The following is a 21439-nucleotide window of genomic DNA, read 5'->3' on the forward strand; positions in this document are numbered from 1 at the left end:
GTGCAGGTCCCAGGAGGTTCCAGATCCGGCTGGCTGTGCACCCCCTAGGGCATGCACCCTGGGTGGTCCGCCTCCCATCCCGCCCTTGGTACGCCATTACCTCAGTGTACTGAAGCAGCTGCTCTGACCAGTGGTCCATTGGGAATATCGGAAGCCATGGATTGAGCCCATGAATCATATTAGTTGTAACCTCTTCCTCTTTTAACTGTAGTTGTTTTGACAAAATCCGCATTAAACCAGCAAAAAATATCCTAGGGGATCCACTCAAAATGCTGCATGGCTATCTGTGGGATCACTGGATTCCTGTGGGTCATCTGTGAATTTCCTAAGATCTGGGCTTATCAAATATGAACAAGGTTGAAATGGTTTAGTTGAATGTCAAATCAGTTTCATATATCTCTTATCTTAGTCACCAGTAGAATCTTTGATTTACATAGGAAGGAATGGCCTAGGTGTTAGAACTACAACCTCAGCACCCTGAGGTTGTGGGTTCAAATCCCACACAGCTCCTTGTGACCCTGGGCAAGTCACTCAATCCTCCATTGCCCCAGGTACGTTAGGTAGATTGTGAGTCCACCAAGACTGATAGGGAAAATGCTTGTAAACCTGATTGTAAACCGCTTAGATAACCTTGATAGGCGGTATATAAATCCCTAAAACAAATAAATAAATGCATGCTGTAAAAAATATGCTAAATATTAAAAAAAAAAGAGAGGAGACCTATGAATAAGATTAAAATCACATTCAGGAACCATAGCCAGGAAGCAGGAATGTCAATAACTTGGAAGGGTTTAGCAAATACTGATGCTCTGGGATCCCTGATACTCTCATAGCGATGTCAAACTGCAACTGTGGAGGACCTCACCAACTTGATTGTCGGCATATCCCTACCTATATGCATGAGATATATTTGGCTGCAGTAGAAACAATGCATTCAAATGTCTCTCATGCATATTCATTAATGATAGTCTGAAAAACTGACTGGTTTATAAGAATGCAGTAATTAAGAATGAATTCACTGCAAGACATTTTTCTAATGTCACGTCAGTTTTAATTTATCAGAAACATCCTTGAAAGAAATGGAAACCTTTTATCCTAGAACCAACCAACCCTTTGGAAAAGAGGCTCCGTCTATATTCAGACAGAGTTTGCTGGGAGACTTTTTGCCCCTCAGCCCAAACCAGCTCCTTCTCTGCATCACATACAACCTAAGGTTATTTTTAAAACTTGCTGTGGGAAATTTTTTTTCAACACAGTCAACAGTGAAGCCTTTTAAAGAGCTGCTTGCAGAGCAGTTTCTTCCTTCTCTGTCCAACCATTTATCTTTCACAGTTGATTTACTCCTGCTTACTTTCCATGTGGCTGTGCTAGTCTCCTGACACTGTGTCAAAGAAGCAAATGAAACAGGCCTAGATGTTCTTGCATCCCCTGAACTCACATGGAACAGCATAAAACTTAGAAAATCCTCTAATGGAGCTTTACCTTCTCTGAAACCAGCAAAATTATTTCCCACCATCTTCTTTATCCTTTATGGACCGATAATAAAGGAAAAAGCGGTATCTGCCCCCCCCCCCCCAGCAAATCCTTGGTTTCCTGAGAAACTTACCTCCATCGAAAATGAGCACTATAGCACATGTATATTTTTAGGAATTTTATTGTCCCTCCCTTCCTCTTTGTGGAGGAAAACTGAGTCATGAGCCTGCTTTGTATAGAGATTTCTCTTGCAACTGGTCCAACATGGGAGTATCCCAGCAGTTTCAGAAATTATTTACTAGAACCTCTTACAATAGCTAAGAATTACTGCCTACTGTTATGGACGCTTATTATACCCAGAATGCACTATTCCTGTACCAAGTGGACATAAAATAGCTCTGTGGTGCAGACTCCTAAAATATTGACTCCGGTTAGAGATGGGGGCTGGTGGGAAGCTGTGTGGATATGACTACTGCTATTGCAGAATTATTGTAACTTTTTAGGTACTGTTAGGTGATTGGATTAGATACAAAAAAAATAATTTTAAAAAGTCCTGACAAAGAGAAAGCATTGTTCTCACATGCACAAAGAAGAATACAGTGGTGCCTCACACAACGAACTTAATTGGTTCCAGGAGCAAGTTTGTTATGTGAAACGTTCGTTATGTGAAACGCGTTTTCCCATAGGAATACATGTAAAAAAAAATAATTCGTTCTGCAGCATAAAATATGCTAAGATGACATAAAAAAAGATAAATTTTTGGTTATTATTTTTATTTAGATACATCTAAAAACATAATTGTTTTTTAAAACAACACACATTTTTTAAATTTAAAGACAGACTAAGTAGAGTCTAATTTTACAGTGAGAGAGGGCAGAGTCTCAGCGGCAAAAACTGGGACTTAACTGTTCATTTTTTTTTTTTTCTACCGTGTTTCCCCGATGATAAGGCAGGGCCATCAAATAAGACAGCCCCCCCTTTTTAGAAAAAAATGTAAAATAAGGCACCCCCCCGCAAATAAGCCACCCACCGATACCTGCGCTTACCCGAATCGGGTGGTACGGTGGGTGACTCCGTGTGGTCCTTGGCACCCCCGACACGATCGGGGCAAGAGGGAGCTCAAGCCCTCTTGCCCCCCCGACTCCCCGACACGATCGGGGCAAGAGGGGGCCCAAGCCCTCTTGCCCCCCGACTCCCCGACACGATCGGGGCAAGAGGGAGCCCAAGCCCTCTTGCCCCCCCGACTCCCCGACACGATCGGGGCAAGAAGGAGCCCAAGCCCTCTTGCCCCCCGACTCGATCGGGGCAAGAGGGAGCCCAAGCCCTCTTGCCCCCCCGACTCCCCGACACGATCGGGGCAAGAGGGAGCCCAAGCCCTCTTGCCCCGCCGATTCCCCAACTCCCCGACAATATCGGGCCAGGAGGGAGCCCAAGTCCTCCTGGCCACGGCGACCCCCTAACCCCACCCTGCACTACATTACGGGCAGGAGGGATCCCAGGCCCTCCTGCCCTCGACGCAAACCCCCCTCCCCCCCACGACCGCCCCCCCCCAGCCGACCCGCGACCCCCCTGGCCGACCCCCACGACACCCCCACCCCCCTTCCCCGTACCTTTGTTTAGTGGGCCAGACAGACGGGAGCCAAACCCGCCTGTCCGGCAGGCAGCCAACGACGGAATGAGGCCGGATTGGCCCATCCGTCTCAAAGCTCCGCCTACTGGTGGGGCCTAAGGCGCCTGGGCCAATCAGAATAGGCCCGGGAGCCTTAGGTCCCTCCTGGGGGCAGGGCCTGAGGCACATGGTCGGGTTGGGCCCATGTGCCTCAGGCCCCGCCCCCAGGAGGGACCTAAGGCTCCCGGGCCTATTCTGATTGGCCCAGGCGCCTTAGGCCCCACCAGTAGGCGGAGCTTTGGGACGGATGGGCCAATCCGGCCTCATTCCGTCGTTGGCTGCCTGCCGGACAGGCGGGTTTGGCTCCCGTCTGTCCGGCCAACTACAGAAAGGTACGGGGAAGGGGGTTGGGGGTGTCGTGGGGGTCGGCCAGGGGGGTCGCGGGTCGGCTGGGGGGCGGTCGGAGGTTCTTGGGGGGGGGGCGGTCGTTGGGGGGAGGGGGGGTTTGCGTCGAGGGCAGGAGGGCCTGGGATCCCTCCTGCCCGTAATGTAGTGCAGGGTGGGGTTAGGGGGTCGCCGTGGCCAGGAGGACTTGGGCTCCCTCCTGGCCCGATCGTGTCGGGGAGTCGGGGGGGCAAGAGGGCTTGGGCTCCCTCTTGCCCCGATCGTGTCGGGGAGTCGGGGGGGCAAGAGGGCTTGAGCTCCCTCTTGCCCCGATCGTGTCGGGGGGGCAAGAGGGCTTGGGCTCCCTCTTGCCCCGATCGTGTCGGGGAGTCGGGGGGGCAAGAGGGCTTGAGCTCCCTCTTGCCCCGATCGTGTCGGGGAGTCGGGGGGGCAAGAGGGCTTGAGCTCCCTCTTGCCCCGATCGTGTCGGGGAGTCGGGGGGGCAAGAGGGCTTGGGCTCCCTCTTGCCCCGATCGTGTCGGGGAGTCGGGGGGGGCAAGAGGGCTTGGGCTCCCTCTTGCCCCGATCGTGTCGGGGAGTCGGGGGGGGGGGCAAGAGGGAGCCAGGCGGAGAGAGGGCAGTTAAGCGCAGTGCCTGCGCGGAAGGATGCAGCTCGGGCGACTTCGTTGTGTGAAACGAAGTTCGTTGTACGAATCAAGACATAAAGTTCGTTGTGCGCAGCGTTCGCTGTGCGAGGCGTCCGTTATGCGAGGCACCACTGTATTTCTAACTATGTGTCAGGCTGTTATTGATCTTGAAGCTGAATTTTCATCGAGATTTCCTGCTAAATACAACAGTCCTTGAGCTAAATATATATTTTTATGACCCTATTCAACTTCATATTTTTTTATTAATAAGAAAAATGAAATTGTAAACTGATTGTGTGTAGAGCCTTACTTAGTCGTTAACTATTGACCTAATTGTAAGAACATTCTAGAATTATTTCTATTTAAGTCATGTGTGTATGTGTATGGGTTACGACCTATTTAGGTTTTCAGGATGTCTATAATGAATGTGCATGAGATCCAATTGCATGAATGGCCTATAATGAATATTTGCATGTATCCTACCTTCCCTTTATTGAATAATTTCATGCATATTTATATCCTGAAAACCTCAATCCATTTTATTTATTTACAATACTGTATGTCAATTAAACCAAAGTGGCTCATAATAAAACATCCATAATAAAACAGACAAATTCCCCACATCCTATCTAACACTCATGGTTGCACTAAGGAAAGGCAAATACTTGAGCAATCTCAAGAAACAGACCAAAGTAGCCACTCTCATATACATGGAAATGCATCTGTAAATAAATAGGTTTTCAAAACCTTTTTGAATGGTCATTGTGAGGTGCAGAAGTGAACATACCCTGGCAAGCTATTCCACAGCCATGGGCCCACAAAAGAATTACCATACTGGGACAGACTGAAGGTCCATTAAGCCCAGTATCCTGTTTCCAACAGTGGCCAACCCAGGTCCCAAGTGCCTAGCTAGGTCCCAAGTGGTAAAGCAGATTTTATACTGCTTATCCTAAGAATAAGCAGTGGATTTCCCCAAACCATCTCAATAATGGTCTATGTACTTCCCTTTTAGGCACAAGAAATTCCAGATCTCATTTCTCGGACTGGCTCATGTAGCTGGATTGTGGCCTGTGACAAGCAAGTGCCAATAGAAATATGCTTTGGAAAATTTGTATGACGATATGAATTGTAGCTGAAAAGCCACTGGCAACCGATAAAGTTGACACAATTTTGGTAGAATGTGATCAATAACTTCCTCCCTAAGGGACTAGAAGTGAATATGACTGCCCTATTGCATGAGACTGAAAGTGATGCACAGTAATGGCAAAAATACAGTATTATAGGAAATAACAAATGACCATAAAAATATAAACCATACATAATTACAATAGAATCAATAGATAAAATGAGTAACACGTCTCTATTAATACCCTTAAACTGAACATAGAAGCTGGGTTTTGAAAAGCTTCCACCTCAGGACCGCAACGGGAGGGCATCGGTGCATGCATGGATGCAATGTGGCGACGTCACATGCATGCACACATGATATCATTGTGTTTCATCCACGCATGCGCCGATGCCCTCCCAACGTGGTCCTGAGGACGAAAATAGGTTGGGGGGGGGGTGGGCAGGGCAGGGGGGGCGAGGCTGGGGCGGAACAGGGCATGACTTGGGTGTAACAAGGCGGAGCTAGGTAGAACTGGGCAGGCCTGAGGCAGGGCGCTCAGTTACCTTATGATGCTTGAATTACTAAGTCATATCTGCAAAGTTTGTGCGAACAGTTGGGTGTGTTTCCAGCATCTTCCCATAAAATTAATTCAGACAATTTTCATGCCACACATGACCTACTGATAAGATATAGGGCTCCTTTTACGAAGCCGCATGAGCGGCTTTAGCACGCGCGACTTTTAATCATGTGCTAACCCCTGCGAAAGCCGAAAAACTACCGCCTGCTCAAGAGGAGGCGGTTAGTGCGGCCGGCGGTTTAGCGGGCGCTATTACATGCGTTAAACTGCTAACACGCCTTCGTAAAAGGAGCCCATAGTCAACTACACTTAAGTAACTTTAACTGCACTCTGTTGTTATCTGCTACTGTAAGAGTTCATGCAAGTGTCAACCGTAAAGCGCATTCCCTGTCCAGTCTCTGCCTCGTCTTCATACATTTTTCTACCCCATTTGCACTAGCCTCACAAGCCCCTCATTAACTGACAGTACACAGCTGCATTAATCTTAGTCTGCATTAACTACTAAGCTAGTTCAGATTAGTAAAACAGCCCTCTTTTTGAATCACCTGGTGATAAAAAATGGTAATGGAGAGAAAGCGCACCTTGGCAAGAAGTTAGAGATTTGCGACTCAACTTCAACAAGCACTGTTCTGACATGAACATCTGGTACAGCGCCAAACTCAGATAAAATAGCAAACGGCTTTCTGGCCCATCTACGTAGTTAAAGGCACTCCTAAACTAGGGATGGGTTAGGCCAGTTATTCCATGAAATGGATGGCCTTCAAACAAGCATTTGCTCTGTCCTAAATGGAATGGAATGGACAACACCTAAAATAGACTTTATACAGCTGTCCATATGGAAGATTTCCTTCATGCTTAAAAGGAACAAATACCTCAGATTATTTCAACAAGGGCTTGGTACTTGGGCCCATTTTATTTAATATTTTCATCAATGACCTAGAAGAAGGAACATCTAGTGAGATCATCAAGTTTGCAGATGACACAAAGCTATGCCGGGCAATCAGATCGCAGAAGGATAGCGAGGAACTTCAGAGTGACTTGTGTCAGTTAGAGAAATGGGCAGAGTAATGGCAGATGAAATTTAATGTGGAAAAGTGCAAAGTAATGCATTTAGGCAGAAAGAACAAGGAACACGAGTATAGAATGTCAGGTGCAACTCTGGGTAAGAGCGAACAAGAAAAGGACCTGGGTGTACTGATAGATAGGACCCTGAAGCCGTCGGCACAATGCGTGGCAGCGGCAAAGAAAGCAAATAAAATGTTAGGCATGATAAAGAAGGGAATCACGAGTAGATCAGAGAGGGTTAGTGTTCCCTCTAAGCGGGCGGGTGTTGTGAGCAAACTTTTTTCACTGTGAGCTAAAAATATCGGGCGCCAGCAAGTTATGAGCCAAATAAATATGTTGCTTTCTACCACAGAACTTCCTTACGTTTGTATGGAATCTATCCCCTTTCAACTTTAGAGAGTGCCCTCTCGTTCTCCCTGCCTTAGCTACTAAGTCTATTCCCTTCAGTACCTTGAATGTTTCTATCATGTCCCCTCTCAATCTCCTCTGCTCAAGGGAGAAGAGGCCCAGTTTCTCTAATCTTTCGCTGTACGGCAACTCCTCCAGCCCCTTAACCATTTTAGTTGCTCTTCTCTGGATCCTTTCGAGTAGTACCGTGTCCTTCTTAAAGTACCAGTGCTGGACGCAGTACTCCAGGTGAGGGCGTACCATGGCCCGGTACAGCAGCATGATAACCTTCTCTGTCTCTTCAGTCCAGCATCTGCCCCTTCCATTCACTGTCTGTCTTTCCCTGCCATCTCTCCTCCTGCCCCCCCCCACCCCCCAATTTGGTCTAGCATCCATCATCTTCCTTCTGTTCCCCTCATGGTCTGGCATCTCTATCCTTCCCTCCCCCCTGTGGTTTTTAGCATATCTCTCTTCTCATTTCCTCCACTCAGATCTGATCATTCTCTGCTCTCTCTTCCCTTTTCTTCTCTGGTCTTCCTTCTCTATTTTCTGCCTCCATCTAAATTAAATTCTTTCTTACTATTTAGTCCCGTTTCCCTCTTTTCACTGTGTCTACACACAGCTTGTCACCCCTTTCCCTCACCCCTCCATTATCTTACTATTTTCTTCCCCCTTTATTTATCTCTTCCTTCCATCCAGTATGTGTTCTTTCCCCACTTCCATTCAGCATCTGCTCTCCCTTCTCAACTGACATCCATCTGCCTTCTGCTCTCTCTCCCTTCTTCTCACTTCCATCATCTGTCCCCTTCTCTCTCTCTCTCATCTCCTCCATTCCATCATCTGCCCCTTCTCTCTCTCTCTCTCTCTCCCCCCCCAACTTCCATCATCTGCCCCCCTTCCCCTCACCTTTGTGGGTCACTTTCTTTCCCCTGAGGGTGGCTCATGTCACAGGGGAAGCTTTGGCCGAGCAGAACCGCTTGATTGACAGTGGAACTTACTTGATTGATGTCGATGCTGGGGCCCGTTGCCGTTTGAAGGAAAAAAAAAAAGGTGGAAAAAAGGAACCTGTAAAGGCGAGAGGAAGGGAAACCTCCAGGACAGCTGCTTTTTGCCCTCCTTCAGCGGCCCAAGAGTTCAGACCAACAGCGGCAGCTCTGTATGCTTTTAACTTCGGCACAGAGCTGCCCCTAATCAATAGTTTAGCGCGGTTTCATGAGGCAGCCTCGGGGCCTTTGATAGCCGGCCCGCTTCGATGATGCGATGTGGGCCGGCCTAGCAAAGGCCCCGAGGCTGCCTTATGAAACCGCGCTAAACTATTGATTAGGGGCAGCTCTGTGCCGAAGTTAAAAGCATACACAGCTGCCGCTGCTGGTCTGGAGGTGCGGAGACAAGGCAGGAGGCAAACGCGGTGGAAGGCAGGAGTCCCGGCGAAGGCAGGAGTCCCGGCACAGCGACTGCAACAGGAAGTTGCAAGTCAGCTGACGCCGGCTTTTCGTTGCGGCGGGGACCGAATCCTTCGCGGACCGGCAAGATTTTGTTTGCGGACCGGCGGTTGAAGAACTGTGCTCTACACTGTGTGCGCTGTGACGAGAAACTTGTGCGCTGCGAGGTAATATTTTGAGCGCCAGCGCACCCCAGCGCAGCTTAGCGGGAACACTGCGAATGCCGCTTTATAGAGCAATGGTCAGACCACACTTGTAATACTGTATCCAACATTGGTCTCCCAACCTAAAAAAGGATATAAAACTGCTGAAGAGGGTGCAGAGACGAGCAACAAAGCTAGTAAAAGGTATGGAGAACTTGGAATACTTAGGAGGCTGGGATTGTTCTCCCTTGTGAAGAGGAGACTGTGAGGGGATATGATCGAGACTTTCAAAATACTGAAAGGAATCGACCAAATAGAGCAGGAAAAAAAGTTATTTACAATGTCCAATGTGACACAGACAAGAGGACATGGACTGAAGCTGAGGGGGGATAAGTCCAAGAGAAATATCAGGAAGTTCTGCTTCACGCAGTGAGTGGTGGACACCTGGAATGCTCTCCCAGATGAGGTTATTGCGGAATCCACTGTTCTAGGATTTAAAAGCAAACTAGATGCACATCTCCTTATGAGAGGCATAGAGGGATATGGGTGACTAAAATTACGCTAGGTGTACACCTGGCTGGGCCTCCGAGTGTGCGGATCGCCGGACTTGATGGACCGAAGGTCTGATCCGGAGATGGCAGTTCTTATGTTAACAACTAGTCATCAGAAGAAACAAAATCATTACAATTTCTCATTTTCTGTCTGTTAAACAAGAGGGATTACTGCATGGCTTCATTTCACCAGTTCTGGTTTTAACCCATGGCATCTATAGACTTCTAGATACGTTGTTTTCTAGAAAGACTAGGATTACTGAAAGACTGTACCTCACTGTCCAGGGGTCAACATTGTTTTTCACATGAGAAGACCAATTTATTAAGGTGGAAGTTTACCATCTGTTTCATTTTTATTCTTTCCAACGCAATGGAAATTTGAAAGAATAGTACAAAAGCAGTCAAGAATGTCTCTTCTGTCTATCTGGGGTAAAATAACTCTGAAAATTTTACATAATGACATAAAAGTTTGGCATAGTGGCAAGAGCAATAAAAATACATTTCAATAGCATAGGCAGTGGGAAATGCTCTGCCTCACTAATTGGCACCATCTAACCTAAACATTATATATACAAGCAATGAAGACACAATTAGACACATAGTTTGGTGTCACAATATGGCTGCAGCTTTATTCAGGCTACTTCGTGGTACTTCTGACCTGAGACATCTGAGCCCAGGGGGAATTGTATCAGTTCACCTATGCTCCCACCTTGTGCCTAAGCTAGGAGCTAATGCCAAATGTCCATATGTATCCCTCCGCAATTCCTGCTAGAATATAAGAACATAAGAATAGCCTTACTGGGTCAGACCAATGGTTCATCAAGCCCAGTAGCCCGTTTTCATGGTGGCCAATCCAGGTCACTAGTATTTGGCCAAAACCAAAGGAGTAGCACTATTCCATGCTACCGATTCAGGGCAAGCAGTGGCTTCCCCCATGTCTTTCTCAATAACAGTCTGTGGACTTTTCCTCCAGGAAATTAAAACCAGCTATGCTATCTGCTCTTACCATAACCTCTGGCAATGTATTTCTAGTGATTCAGACCTATATTTCATTTTCTTTGTGATTAATTCTATTGTGAAAACCATTAACTCAGTCTTCCAATTTTCTATTGTTGATTGTATTGAGAAAGCCATATTAAATAACTGACAAACTAAACACATAGAGGGCATAATCAAAAAAACCGTCTAAGTCCCTTTTTGGCCTAAGGCCTTAAACGTTGAAAGCAGAAGCAGGGAATGTGTCCATAACCAAAACAAACGTCCTTGTTTTGATAATGGCAGGCCTCTACATTCAGCTGTTTAAACGCCCAGCCAACCACTACGTCTACAAGTACACCCCCACGACGTCTACACTTATACCCCATAATGAACCAAAAAAACGCATAAGCCCAAAACGTCTAACACAAGGGCTTTTAGGCGAAGGAGGAGCCAGTCCTTCCCCTAAAAGCTGGATTTTGTAACCGGTGTCTGTCAAAAACAACACCGGTTACAGAATCCACACCAACCCCCCCCCTCACACACACACACACACAACATTGGGGCAGGAGGGAACCCAAGCCCCCCTGCCCTGCGGCAGACGCGGCACCCCCGATGATATCGGGGCAAGAGGGAGCCCAAGCCCTCCTGCCCCGCAGCAGCCACGGCACCCCCCGACGATATCGGGGCAAGAGGGAGCCCAAGCCCTCTTGCCCTGGCGATCGTGCCCCCCCCCTGCCGAGTACGATCGGGCCAGGAGGGAGCCGACCCTCCCCCGTCTCGATATGGCCAGGAGGGAGCCGGGTTGGGCACATGTGCCTAAGGCCCCGCCCACAGGAGGGGCCTAAGGCTCCCAGGCCTATTCTGATTGACCCAGGTGCCTCAGGCCCCACCTGTGGGCGGGGTTTCTGTCGCCTGGGCCAATCCGGCCTCATTCTGGACCCGGCTGGCCTGCTGGATGGGCGGGCTTGGCACCCGTCTGTCCGGCCAATGTTGAAGGTACGGGGAATGGGGGACGGTCATTGGGGGAAGGGGGGTTGTGTCGAGGGCAGGAGGGCCTGGAATCTCTCCTGCCCATATTGTACTGGGGGTTGGGGGTAGGGGGTCGCCAGGGCCAGGACGGCTTGGGCTCCCTCCTGGCCGTATTGAGTCGGGAGGGGAGAGCTTGGGCTCCCTCCTGGCCCAATCATACTCGGCGGAGTGGGGGCACGATCACCGTGGCAAGAGGGCTTGGGCTCCCTCTTGCCCCGATGTTGTGTGTGTGTGTGTGGGAGGGGGGGAGGGGGTGATGTATCGTGGCAGGAAAGATGCCTCATCTCCCCTACCGCGATGCCATCACTCCTCTACCTGAGCTGCCGCTACCCGCGACAGGAGAGGCCAGTCCTTCCCCGTTGTGAGGAAGCTGCTGACATGCTGAATATGTGGAAAGTGCGGGAGCTGGTGGATAAAGTGTAAGTATGGCTTCCTCCGACCAGGTAAAGGGTACCCCCTGGCTCCCCATGCCCACCATCCGCCCTCTCTCTCAGCTGCTGAGGAAGACCCGTCATGGCGGCACCGGGCTCAATTTGAAGGAGGCCGCAGGCAGGGCAGGGAAAGCTGAAACACCATATGATAAGTTTTTACGTATTTGCGGTTCAGTCCAGCCCCAATCACCGCGAATATGGAGGGAGAAGTGTACAGGTACTTTTATTGTACCTGGGGCAAAGGAGGATTAAGTGACTTGCTCAGGGTCACAAGGAACAACACTGGGATTAATCCCATAACCTCAGGGTGCTGAAGCAGCAGTTCTACCACTAGGCTGCTCCTCACCTTCTGGAAGGCAACTATAGTCATAAAAGAAGGAGTTGAACAGGAAGAACTTCCTGTTTTGTAAAAGTGCAACTTCCACATGTGATTGAAGGGAGAAGAGAAATGAAGCCCTCTATCCCATAAAAGGTCTATTACATTTCTATGGGGCAAAAAACAGTTTGAACCAGTGGTGCACCTGGCTTGCTCGCTACCCGGGGCGAAGTCCCCTCCTCCTCTAGGCAGCAGGGTTGCGAGGCCTTGGTCCGCACGCTATGTGGCTGTCATCTCTGCCGGTCCCCCACACCGGAACAGGAAGTCGACATCAGAGGGAACAGGGGTTGGTTGGAGCCAACAACCGTGCGCATGCAGATCATGGCCCCGCAACTGCTCCAGCACCTCCAATTCCCTGCACCTGGGGAAGACCACCCCCCTCCCCACCCCCACTGCCCTGCCCTTGACAAGCTAGAGGTTCCAATATCTACAGTACACACGTTTAAGAGATTCCAAGTTACCTAATTCCAGGCTGGAGATTTTGGGGCAATCTTGGATTTCTGACCAGCCCATCCTGGTGCATTATGGGACTTGCAGCACTTATTGCAATGGGCAAGATCAGGCAGTACAGACTTATGTACATTGCTTTGGGGTGTTAGTTCAAAACAAGGACTGGCCAAAAAGTCTCTAGCATCTTGGCATTTTTGCAATCACTGATTCCCTGTAATGGAATGATTAAGGAATTGCATCGTTCAAACTGCCCTCTTCACTCAGCTATTCCAATTACAGAGGAAATCAACACAAATATCTATATCTATCTATACACCAGTAGACTCAAACACAGTGGCATAGCGAGGGTGAGCAACGCCCGGAATGGTGGCACCTCTCTCCCACCCTCTTCCCTGCTCCCCTCCTTGCGCGCCCCCTTCCCCGTACTTTTTTATCTTAGGCATAAGCAGCCACGTAGTAGCTGCTTGCGTCAGCTTCTGCGCTCTCTCTGACATCACTTCCTAGGCGCGTGTCCCGGAAGTGACATCAGAGGGAGCGCCATAACTGATGCGAGCAGCTACTTCGTGGCTGCTTGTGCCAAAGTTAAAAAGGTACAGGAGTGGGAAGAGAAGGGCTGCACACGTGCGGCGGGAGGGGGGGTGGAGAGCAGGAGGGGTGCCAGCACCATGAGGAAGACTGCGCCTGGGGTTGACCACCCCCCCCCTTTACGCTACTTCTCAAACACACACACAGAAAACAGATAAATATTCAAAACAGAGATAAATACACACACATATACCAACACAGGCAACATCAATATACAGACATGCACACATGTATATAGGCGCACAAACTAACACCCCACAAACACATGCGGGGAGGCTGGAAAGAATTGCATGAGCCATGCTTTGCATGCTTTCCCTACTTGTTTGTCTGTAATTTAACTATGGGACACTTTTACTTTTACAGTGTTAACTGTTAATGTAAGCTATAACATCTAATGCAAAGATACATTAACCTGCCTTTGCAGTAAAAAAATACTCCATTAGTAAATCACATATAAATGGAATTTTTGGCTAGGAAGTATTACTAGGTGGAGCATTGAAAATGGGTGTGAAATGCTCCCAAAAGTTAACACTCTGGAGTTGCCACGTGCTGACTAATGCACTGTTAACACAACTGCTTCCCAAATAGGAGGTGCTAACCCTTGGATTCTAAACAATGCGACTAAAGTTATGCATGCAAATCTGGGCACATTCAGATTTGTCAATATATAAAGTGAAAAAAATCAATCTGCCCAAACAATCAGATCCACAGAAAGACAAATTGGTGAAGGTCAATTTTTAAATGTGAGGGATAGTGTCTCAGAATACCACTAAAGGGATCATAATGACTTTCACCCTTAATTTATGTGGTAATGGTTATGTTTCATCGACACCCCTCCCCCACACACACCCTTTACTACTCTATCGTAGCCAATTTTATATACTTCTTAATCCATCTTATTTTTATCAAACATTGCAGTTTGGGCCTTTAAGCGAATGGCGCAAGAAAAAACATAAAGCGCAAGAGAAAAGATAAAGAGCAAAGATAAGTTATATAGCTCGGTGTGCATGCTGAGTACAATCAGTAATGTTGATTTCAGCTTAGTATATGTACAAGGGGAAGACCAGAATTTTTTGATCAATTAAAAAAGTTTACAAAAAGTTTTAGAAAAGGAAATTAATTTATTTATCAATCTGAAAAGGTACAGGAGTGGGAAAATGTCCATTCTCGAAAAATGCATCTAAGTTGTTTGTTTTTTTTTTTCCAAAAATCATCTATCTGGATGTCCAGGCCGTTGATCATCCAGACCACCAGTATGTCTATCTTTATACCATATTTTCAACCAAAAAATTGTCTAAGTTCCAAACACCTAGAACAAGACCATTTGGATGTGGAAGGGGACAGAATTGTGATGGACTGGCCACCCAGACATAGCAACAGAGCAGTGGGGCACTTTACAGGGCAATGCTGTGAACTTCACATAAAGGGTGTCACATAAACATCTTACCAGAGCTCCCTTATAAGATATGGTGTGCTCCCCCAAACCCACTGTCTAGAACCCCAATAGCCCTTATGGCTGCAGGTGCCACCTATATTGTAGTATAGTAGGGTTTGGATTTTTTTTGGTGGGCTCACATTTTCCACTATGAATGTAATGGTTAGAGTGGCTTATGGGCCTGGGTCCTCCTCTCTATGGTTCAACAGACTCCCCCCAGGCTATTTAAGAGACCTATATGCAGTTCTACTAGGCTTTCCTGATGTTCTGGAAATAGGTACATGTGTTATTATTCCAATCTTTTCAAGGGTGTGAGGGGGTCAGTGAACACTGGGAGAGTGTGTGGGAGTCTTTACTTTATCTCTACCTTTGGGCACTTATACCTGTTTTTACATTGTCTAAGTCACAACGTATAAGTTCCATCCAGGAAGTCTCATAAAACCTTCAATTATCCCTGCAGGATGATATAATCCCCTCTTCTACGAAACCACGCTAGCGGTTTTTAGTGCAGAGAGTGCGCAGAGAGCTGCGCTGAATGGCCTGTGCTGCTCCCGACGCTCACAGAGTTCCTATGAGTGTCAGAAGCAGCGTGGGACATTCAGCGCGGTTCCCTGCGCTAGAAACTGCTAGAAGAGGAGGTATGTCTAGATCGATCCACATCCCACCCTAAATACTCCTCCAGATACGCCCCTGTAGGACTGGGTGCACAGCAGCATTCAGAGGTCTAAAAAGTCCCTGAATGCGTCCAAAAAATAGGTTTGATTATTGACACCTGCTATTTATCTTCTAGAGGCCAATGTACTAAAGTGCTCCTTAAATACGAGTTAACATGCTAAAGTGATTTAGCACACTGCACTGCTGCTTGCACTTCTGGGATGATGTGAGATACTGGCCTATTTTGGATACAAAGTTTTACTTTATTTTTTAATTTTGAAAAATGTAATTATAGTGCTTAGACTTTTCGGTTGTGCGACTTTTTCTTTTTTCCTAATTCAATTGTACTGAGTGACTGCAATGCAAAATTATGCAAAAGAGCTCATTAGCTATACACATATAGGGGGTCTTTTACTAAAGTGCATTAAATTTTGGGCTTCATGTGCTTTAATGTAGGATTTTAACAAAAAAACAAGCCTACATTAAAGCACACGAAGCCCAAAATTTAGTGCACTTTAGTAAAAGACCCCCTATATGTGTATAGCTAATGAGCTCTTTTGCATAATTTTGCATTGCAGTCACTCAGTACAATTGAATTAGGAAAAAAGAAAAAGTCGCACAACCGAAAAGTCTAAGCACTATAATTACATTTTTCAAAATTAAAAAATAAAGTAAAACTTTGTATCCACTTTAGCATGTTAACTCGTATTTACAAATTTAGGAGCACTTTAGTACATTGGCCTCTAGAAGATAAATAGCTATGTAATTATGGTGGTTATTACCAACTGTTGGCCTAATTAGATTAGAAAAGTAACTAAAGCTCTGATGTGTCCAAGATATGAACACCATACAGCCAGATAAAATGTGAAATCAGGAGAGCAGATATGTTACCCAAATAGATAAAATAAGAAAACCCCCCATACAATATAGTGGAACAGAAAGCAGAAAGAAAACATCGGAATTCGTATGAGCAACCACAGCAAGGAAGTGGAGGCTGGCTGCATTTCGATTTCGGTTTTGGCTTCAACTGCGGCACCACAACAAGCACAAAATTTGGGTTCAGCCAGTGCATTTTCATCTAAAACTTAAACACCCCCTGAGATCACTCTCTGCCTCCCACCCAGTGATCACTCTTCGCTCCGTTGACCACCCATAGGCCCTCTCCAGGCCTACCTTAAGATGCCCTGGTGTTCTAGTGGCCTCACTGGGACAGGAGCAATCTCTACTTGCTCCTGCCCATGCTGGTTGTGTAGTCAACATGACTGCGGATATTGCCTGGGAGGTCGTGGCAGCCATTTTGATTGCACATCAGGCCTGGGAAGGAACGAGTAGGGACTGTGTTCCTACCCTAGAGACATAAGACCACCAGAGCTTCTTAAGGTAGGCCCAGGTAGGGCCTAAAGGCAGTCAGGGGTAAGTGGTCTGAGGGGGCCCACTTTCTGCCAGGATGGGGAGTGGTGGCCTGGGATAACCCACTTTCTGCTAGGGAGGAGGCAGCCCTGGGGGACCTGTTTACTGCTGGGGCGGGGGCACAACGGTTCCAGTTTTGACTTCAGTTCCTGCCAAATTTTGATTGTTGATTCAGTTCTGCCCAAAACCGTTAGCCTCTACAAGGAAGTGCACAAAAAACTTAAGCAAAAACTAAAAGGGCAATTCCATAACTGTGTGCCTTGAATGCCTGAGTGTGCATAAAAGGTGCCCTTGAAGTGCACATGCGAAGGGATGTGGACATATGTGCACAACTTAGAGACCACTACGCCTTGCATGCTTTGCATGGTACACTTAGGCACACCCATTTATTCATGCCAATGACCTGCCATAAATGATCATGCCTAAATTTAGGCATGCCAATTTGGGTTTACATTAGTATTCTATAACAACATCTTGGCACTCGGATGCCATTATAGAATGAGTGCTCAACGTGTAGCATCTGCACGGAGTTAAAAAAAACCCCAAAAAACTGCCCTGTAAGAAACTGTAGTGACGCTTCCATTCTCCTTCCCTGTAGTTTGGTTCTGAGACAGGACGGAAGAATTTAGTCATTAGAATGGAATGGATGTCACTGAATTTTGCTCAGTTACTGGATGTTTCGAATCCTGGTTCTGTACCATTATATGCAACTGCTGCCCACTTCTGGTCATTTTGGGTGTGCACGCTCAGCCAGTGAAACACCGTGCTCGAGGGCTGAATACCGTACTTTAAGGTCATGTCAGCACTTAAAAAATGCGTCCAGAAGTGTGGGTGAAGGAAAGATCCTTCGTGGCTGCATTTCTCAGAAAAGCCTTTGACGGGTGTCCAAGCGATTATCTTGGTAATACGATGCCAGTGTGCAAAGAATATTATTCTGTTCCACTGGCTTTGTTACTCAAAGAAGGTACAGAATACTCTTTTACTAGTGAAAATGAAATGTTGGATCTCCTTGCTCCTGCAAGAAATGTTCTCTTTCAACAGGTTAGCTGTTCTTATCCCACAGACCTCATTTACCTTCTTCACCCAGTGTCTTTCCAATCAACTTTAAGTGCCTTCTAAGATAACTGAGTGCATTCCATTTCCTTACAAAAATTATTTCAAACTCACTAGCTCAGGGGTGTCAAAGTCCCTCCTGGAGGGCCGCAATCCAGTCGGGTTTTCAGGATTTCCCCAATGAATATGCATGAGATCTATTCGCATGCACTGCTTTCATTGTATGCTCATCGATCTCCTGCTTACTCATTGGGGAAATCCTGAAAACTCAACTGGATTGCGGCCCTCCAGGAGGGACTTTGACACCCCTGCACTAGCTAATGAGAAGTGAAGGGGTTTGAGGTCTGGAGCACTGAATATGTTAAAAGCAGGGAACTGTTAGTACAGCCAGGCTCTGAAATGGCTCCAGGCATAGCTTCAAAATGTCCAAATGATTCGGATATGATTAAATAATTAAAGCAGTGGACTGCAGTCCAACAACTGATCCCTGTCCTATGCATGTTGGTCCCCATTCTTTGTAGTTTTGAATTTTTTTTTAAAAAGAAAACAATAGAATTTCCCTCAATTCACTACAGTCTGCTCATTGATTTTTTTTTTTTCCCTGTAAGATACAGTAAATACTAATCGTGCACTGGTTTCCTACCTTCACCACGTCGTCGTTCAGGTGCTTGGGGTCTCGGTTGACCAGGTCGATTTCTTTGGTGTGCACATCGTGTGCTGCCTTCTCGTTGAAGGTCTCATCTGCCATGACTTTGTTGTTCGGCTTGTAGATGTTTCCTTGCTCCCTGATGGGCGACGTATACAAAAGCCCCTGGAAAAAGGGGGTGATTTGCAGGGGATGGGGAGGGGGGGAAAAAAGTATTAAAAAGTTTGCACCATGGGGCGGGGAGGGGAGAAGTGCAAGCAGAAATGCAGTGTTGCTATTGCTGAGCAGAGGGAACTCCTGCAGGACCGCACCAGGCTGGCTTTTAAGTGAAGAGCTAAAGAGTACCACACCCCTCCCTCCTCTCTACTGTACCAGAGCACGGGCTTCCACCGCCAGGGGTCGTCCGCCAACCTAAGCAGCAAGCAGCTACCCCACCCCTGCCCAGCCCCACTGAGCCTGGCACTGACAGCTGTCCAGGCCAGAGTTCTGTCCAAACGATTGCCCTCCTCTGCAAAATCTCACAACCGGGGGGGGGGGGGGGGGGAGCTGAACTTTCTCTTAAGGGATCAGCGAACAAGGTGCTGAAAGAAGAAATGCGAAACCCACGCATCTGCTTCTTGCAAAAAAGAAATCCTCTTAACCGATTCAGTTTCTAGCGATAAGCCCGGGAGAGATTAATCCCGCTCTGCTATGCAACACATTAAACCCGTGCTGAAATGCAGCTTTCACTTCAGCAACAGTGAAAAGTTGTTGGGGGGGTTTTTGCCCCAAGAACACGTTGCCTTTGGAATCGAAAGCGCACTTGATGCTCCTCAGTGTACTTTTGCACAGGAGAAATAATGACACAGCAAAAGGCTGATTCTAAATTTAAATAATAATTAAAAAAAAGCGCCAAACCACTTCAAGGCGAAGCCTACCTCTGATTCTACGTATTTGGTACCAGACATTCTGTCCTGGACTCGCAACAAGCTCTGCTTGAGATTTCAGTGAGGGGATAATTGTAAGCATCGCAGGAAGGAATGCACTGTATTGTAAAAAAAAAAAAAAAAAAAATCTAAGAGAGAGGAGGTGGCTGGGAGCGAACTTGTTGCTTGGCAGCCCTCCAGTGTTTGTTCTTTATTGGCTTTGGGCTGCGATGACAGCAGAGTTAAAAGGCGGCAAAGTGTGTGCGCTCCAGAGCGCTGCGGCCGCGCTTTTCCCGATCCTGCTCTGGAGAAACTGACTAGGCGTCTTGTTTTCCTGGGGACAGAGTGTCGTCCCCTCACCCCCTCTCCAGTCACCAAAACCTGCTAAGCAGCTGGAGGACCTTTCTCTCTCTCATTGCTGGATTGGATTTGGGGTTTTTTCCTCTGGCTCCCCCCTCCCCCCATGCCCAGATCTTTCTCTTTCCTTAACCTGCCTAGGTAGGGGGGAAGAGGTAAAACACGGACCTGACGGACCTCCTCGCGGATCTAAAACCGCACGTCCTTAAAAATCTGAGGTCCGTGCCACTTGTAGTTCGTTTCTGGCTCTGACAGACCTCGATGGCAATTTAGCTCTGATGGATCCGTCTCAGCATAGGGAGGGGATCCGTCAGCGCTAAAATGTCACCGAGGTTTGTCAGAGCTAAACCATTGGGAGGACAAGGCAAGGCAAGTAAAATTCAAAGATCCCAATAAAGACTGAATCACCTTCATAGAGTTCCATGAGTGTCAGAAGCAGCGCGGGCCATTCAGCACGCTAAAAACTGTGCGCTAAAAAACTGCGCTAAAAAACTGCTAGCGCAGTTTGATAGAAGAGGCCCTAAGTTTGTCTGTTCCTTCTGCCTTGGCTGTCGCCTTTTTCACACATGATGAGCATTTGGACTCCTACTGCTCTAGAATAGAAAGGTAATCATTTTGATTCTTCTCCACTCCATTTTTTTTTTTTTTTGGGGGGGGGGGCTTTCTCCAAAAGAAAGTGTCTTTCACCTCAGATTAGGAAGTTTTGTCCCTACCCCATTCCTGTAAGCTCTGCCTTAACCGCACAAGCCTTCAACACTTATGATTTTAAAGTGTTTGAAGTTTGTGAAGATGAGGACGGAGCTTGCAGGAATGGGGCGGAGACAGGAAAGAACTTGCGGGGAAGGACACTCTCTCATTATCTGTTTTGTAAATAAGAGCCCCAAGAGCTGGTCTCAATGGGTGACAGTAATGCGGGACTGAAAGGTTCATGTTGCATGTCGGACCTACTAAGGTAGGTAGGACACCGTGCATTGGGGGGGGGGGGGGGTTGCAGATTGGTTGGGGATATTCTTGCCTTGGGAAATTAAGGGGATTGGCCGGTAGGTGCTGGTGGTTCTGGCTGGTGGTGGTGGTGGTGGAGGGGGGGGGGGGTTATAATGCTGGGATCTCCAAGAATTAGGGCTTTTCCTGCTCCTTGGAGGCGGCTTTTTGCAGCATGCAGTCATCGCGTGGGGCGCATGGAGGCGGGTGGATCTCCAGTTGCAGCTGTTTTGGACAAGGCAGCGGAGCTCTCTATGCAGGAAGGCGACTCCTTCGAAGAGGATGTGTGTCAGGTGGATTCGGGTCTGGGGGTGGCTCCACCATTGTCGCTGTGCAGATCGAAGTTAGCGGCCCTGTCCACGATGGCGTTTGAGCACATGGTTGTTAGGGACAAGGGCAGCAAGAAGGGAGGTGCCACATTGCGTGGGAAAAACAAGGCTTTCGGGCAACAAATGCATGCTGGGGAGGTTCCCACGGTGGAAGGGGCAGTGGACTGGTGGGGATTCCCCTAGCGGTTCAGACAGTGCAAGCTTTCGAAGGCCTTCCATTGGCCTGACCGGCCTGTGGTTCGGACATCCACATGAGAGCCGGTGGAATTTCCCCCTGGGGGAGCTATAGCAGGGCTCCAGGGGGGCCGTGTTTGGAGGGTCCTCGGGGAGTTGTGGTACAAGAGCAGTCCTTGAGTCCCCTGGGCTAATGGTCCTCATGGTTTCCAGGGAAGTGGGGGGCCTACATGGGGGCTGACTCCCTGGCCTTCGCTTGG

General features: G+C 47.7%; 1 protein-coding gene across 1 annotated transcript in view; it reads right to left on the reverse strand.

Annotated features, from left to right (window-relative positions):
• CAV1 (caveolin 1) overlaps positions 1–19480 on the reverse strand; it is a 58003-nt gene extending 38523 nt beyond the window's left edge. Inside the window, exons 1-2 of the mRNA XM_033958449.1 lie at positions 19351–19480; positions 18431–18598 (exon numbers count right to left, since the gene is read on the reverse strand). Coding sequence (XP_033814340.1) covers positions 18431–18598; positions 19351–19380 — 198 coding nt within the window. The 5' untranslated portion in view covers positions 19381–19480. The remainder of the gene's footprint in view (positions 1–18430; positions 18599–19350) is intronic.
• Positions 19481–21439: the final 1959 nt, after the last annotated feature.

The sequence above is a fragment of the Geotrypetes seraphini genome, chromosome 9, assembly GCF_902459505.1.
Source record: "Geotrypetes seraphini chromosome 9, aGeoSer1.1, whole genome shotgun sequence".
Taxonomy (NCBI): Eukaryota; Metazoa; Chordata; class Amphibia; order Gymnophiona; family Dermophiidae; genus Geotrypetes; species Geotrypetes seraphini.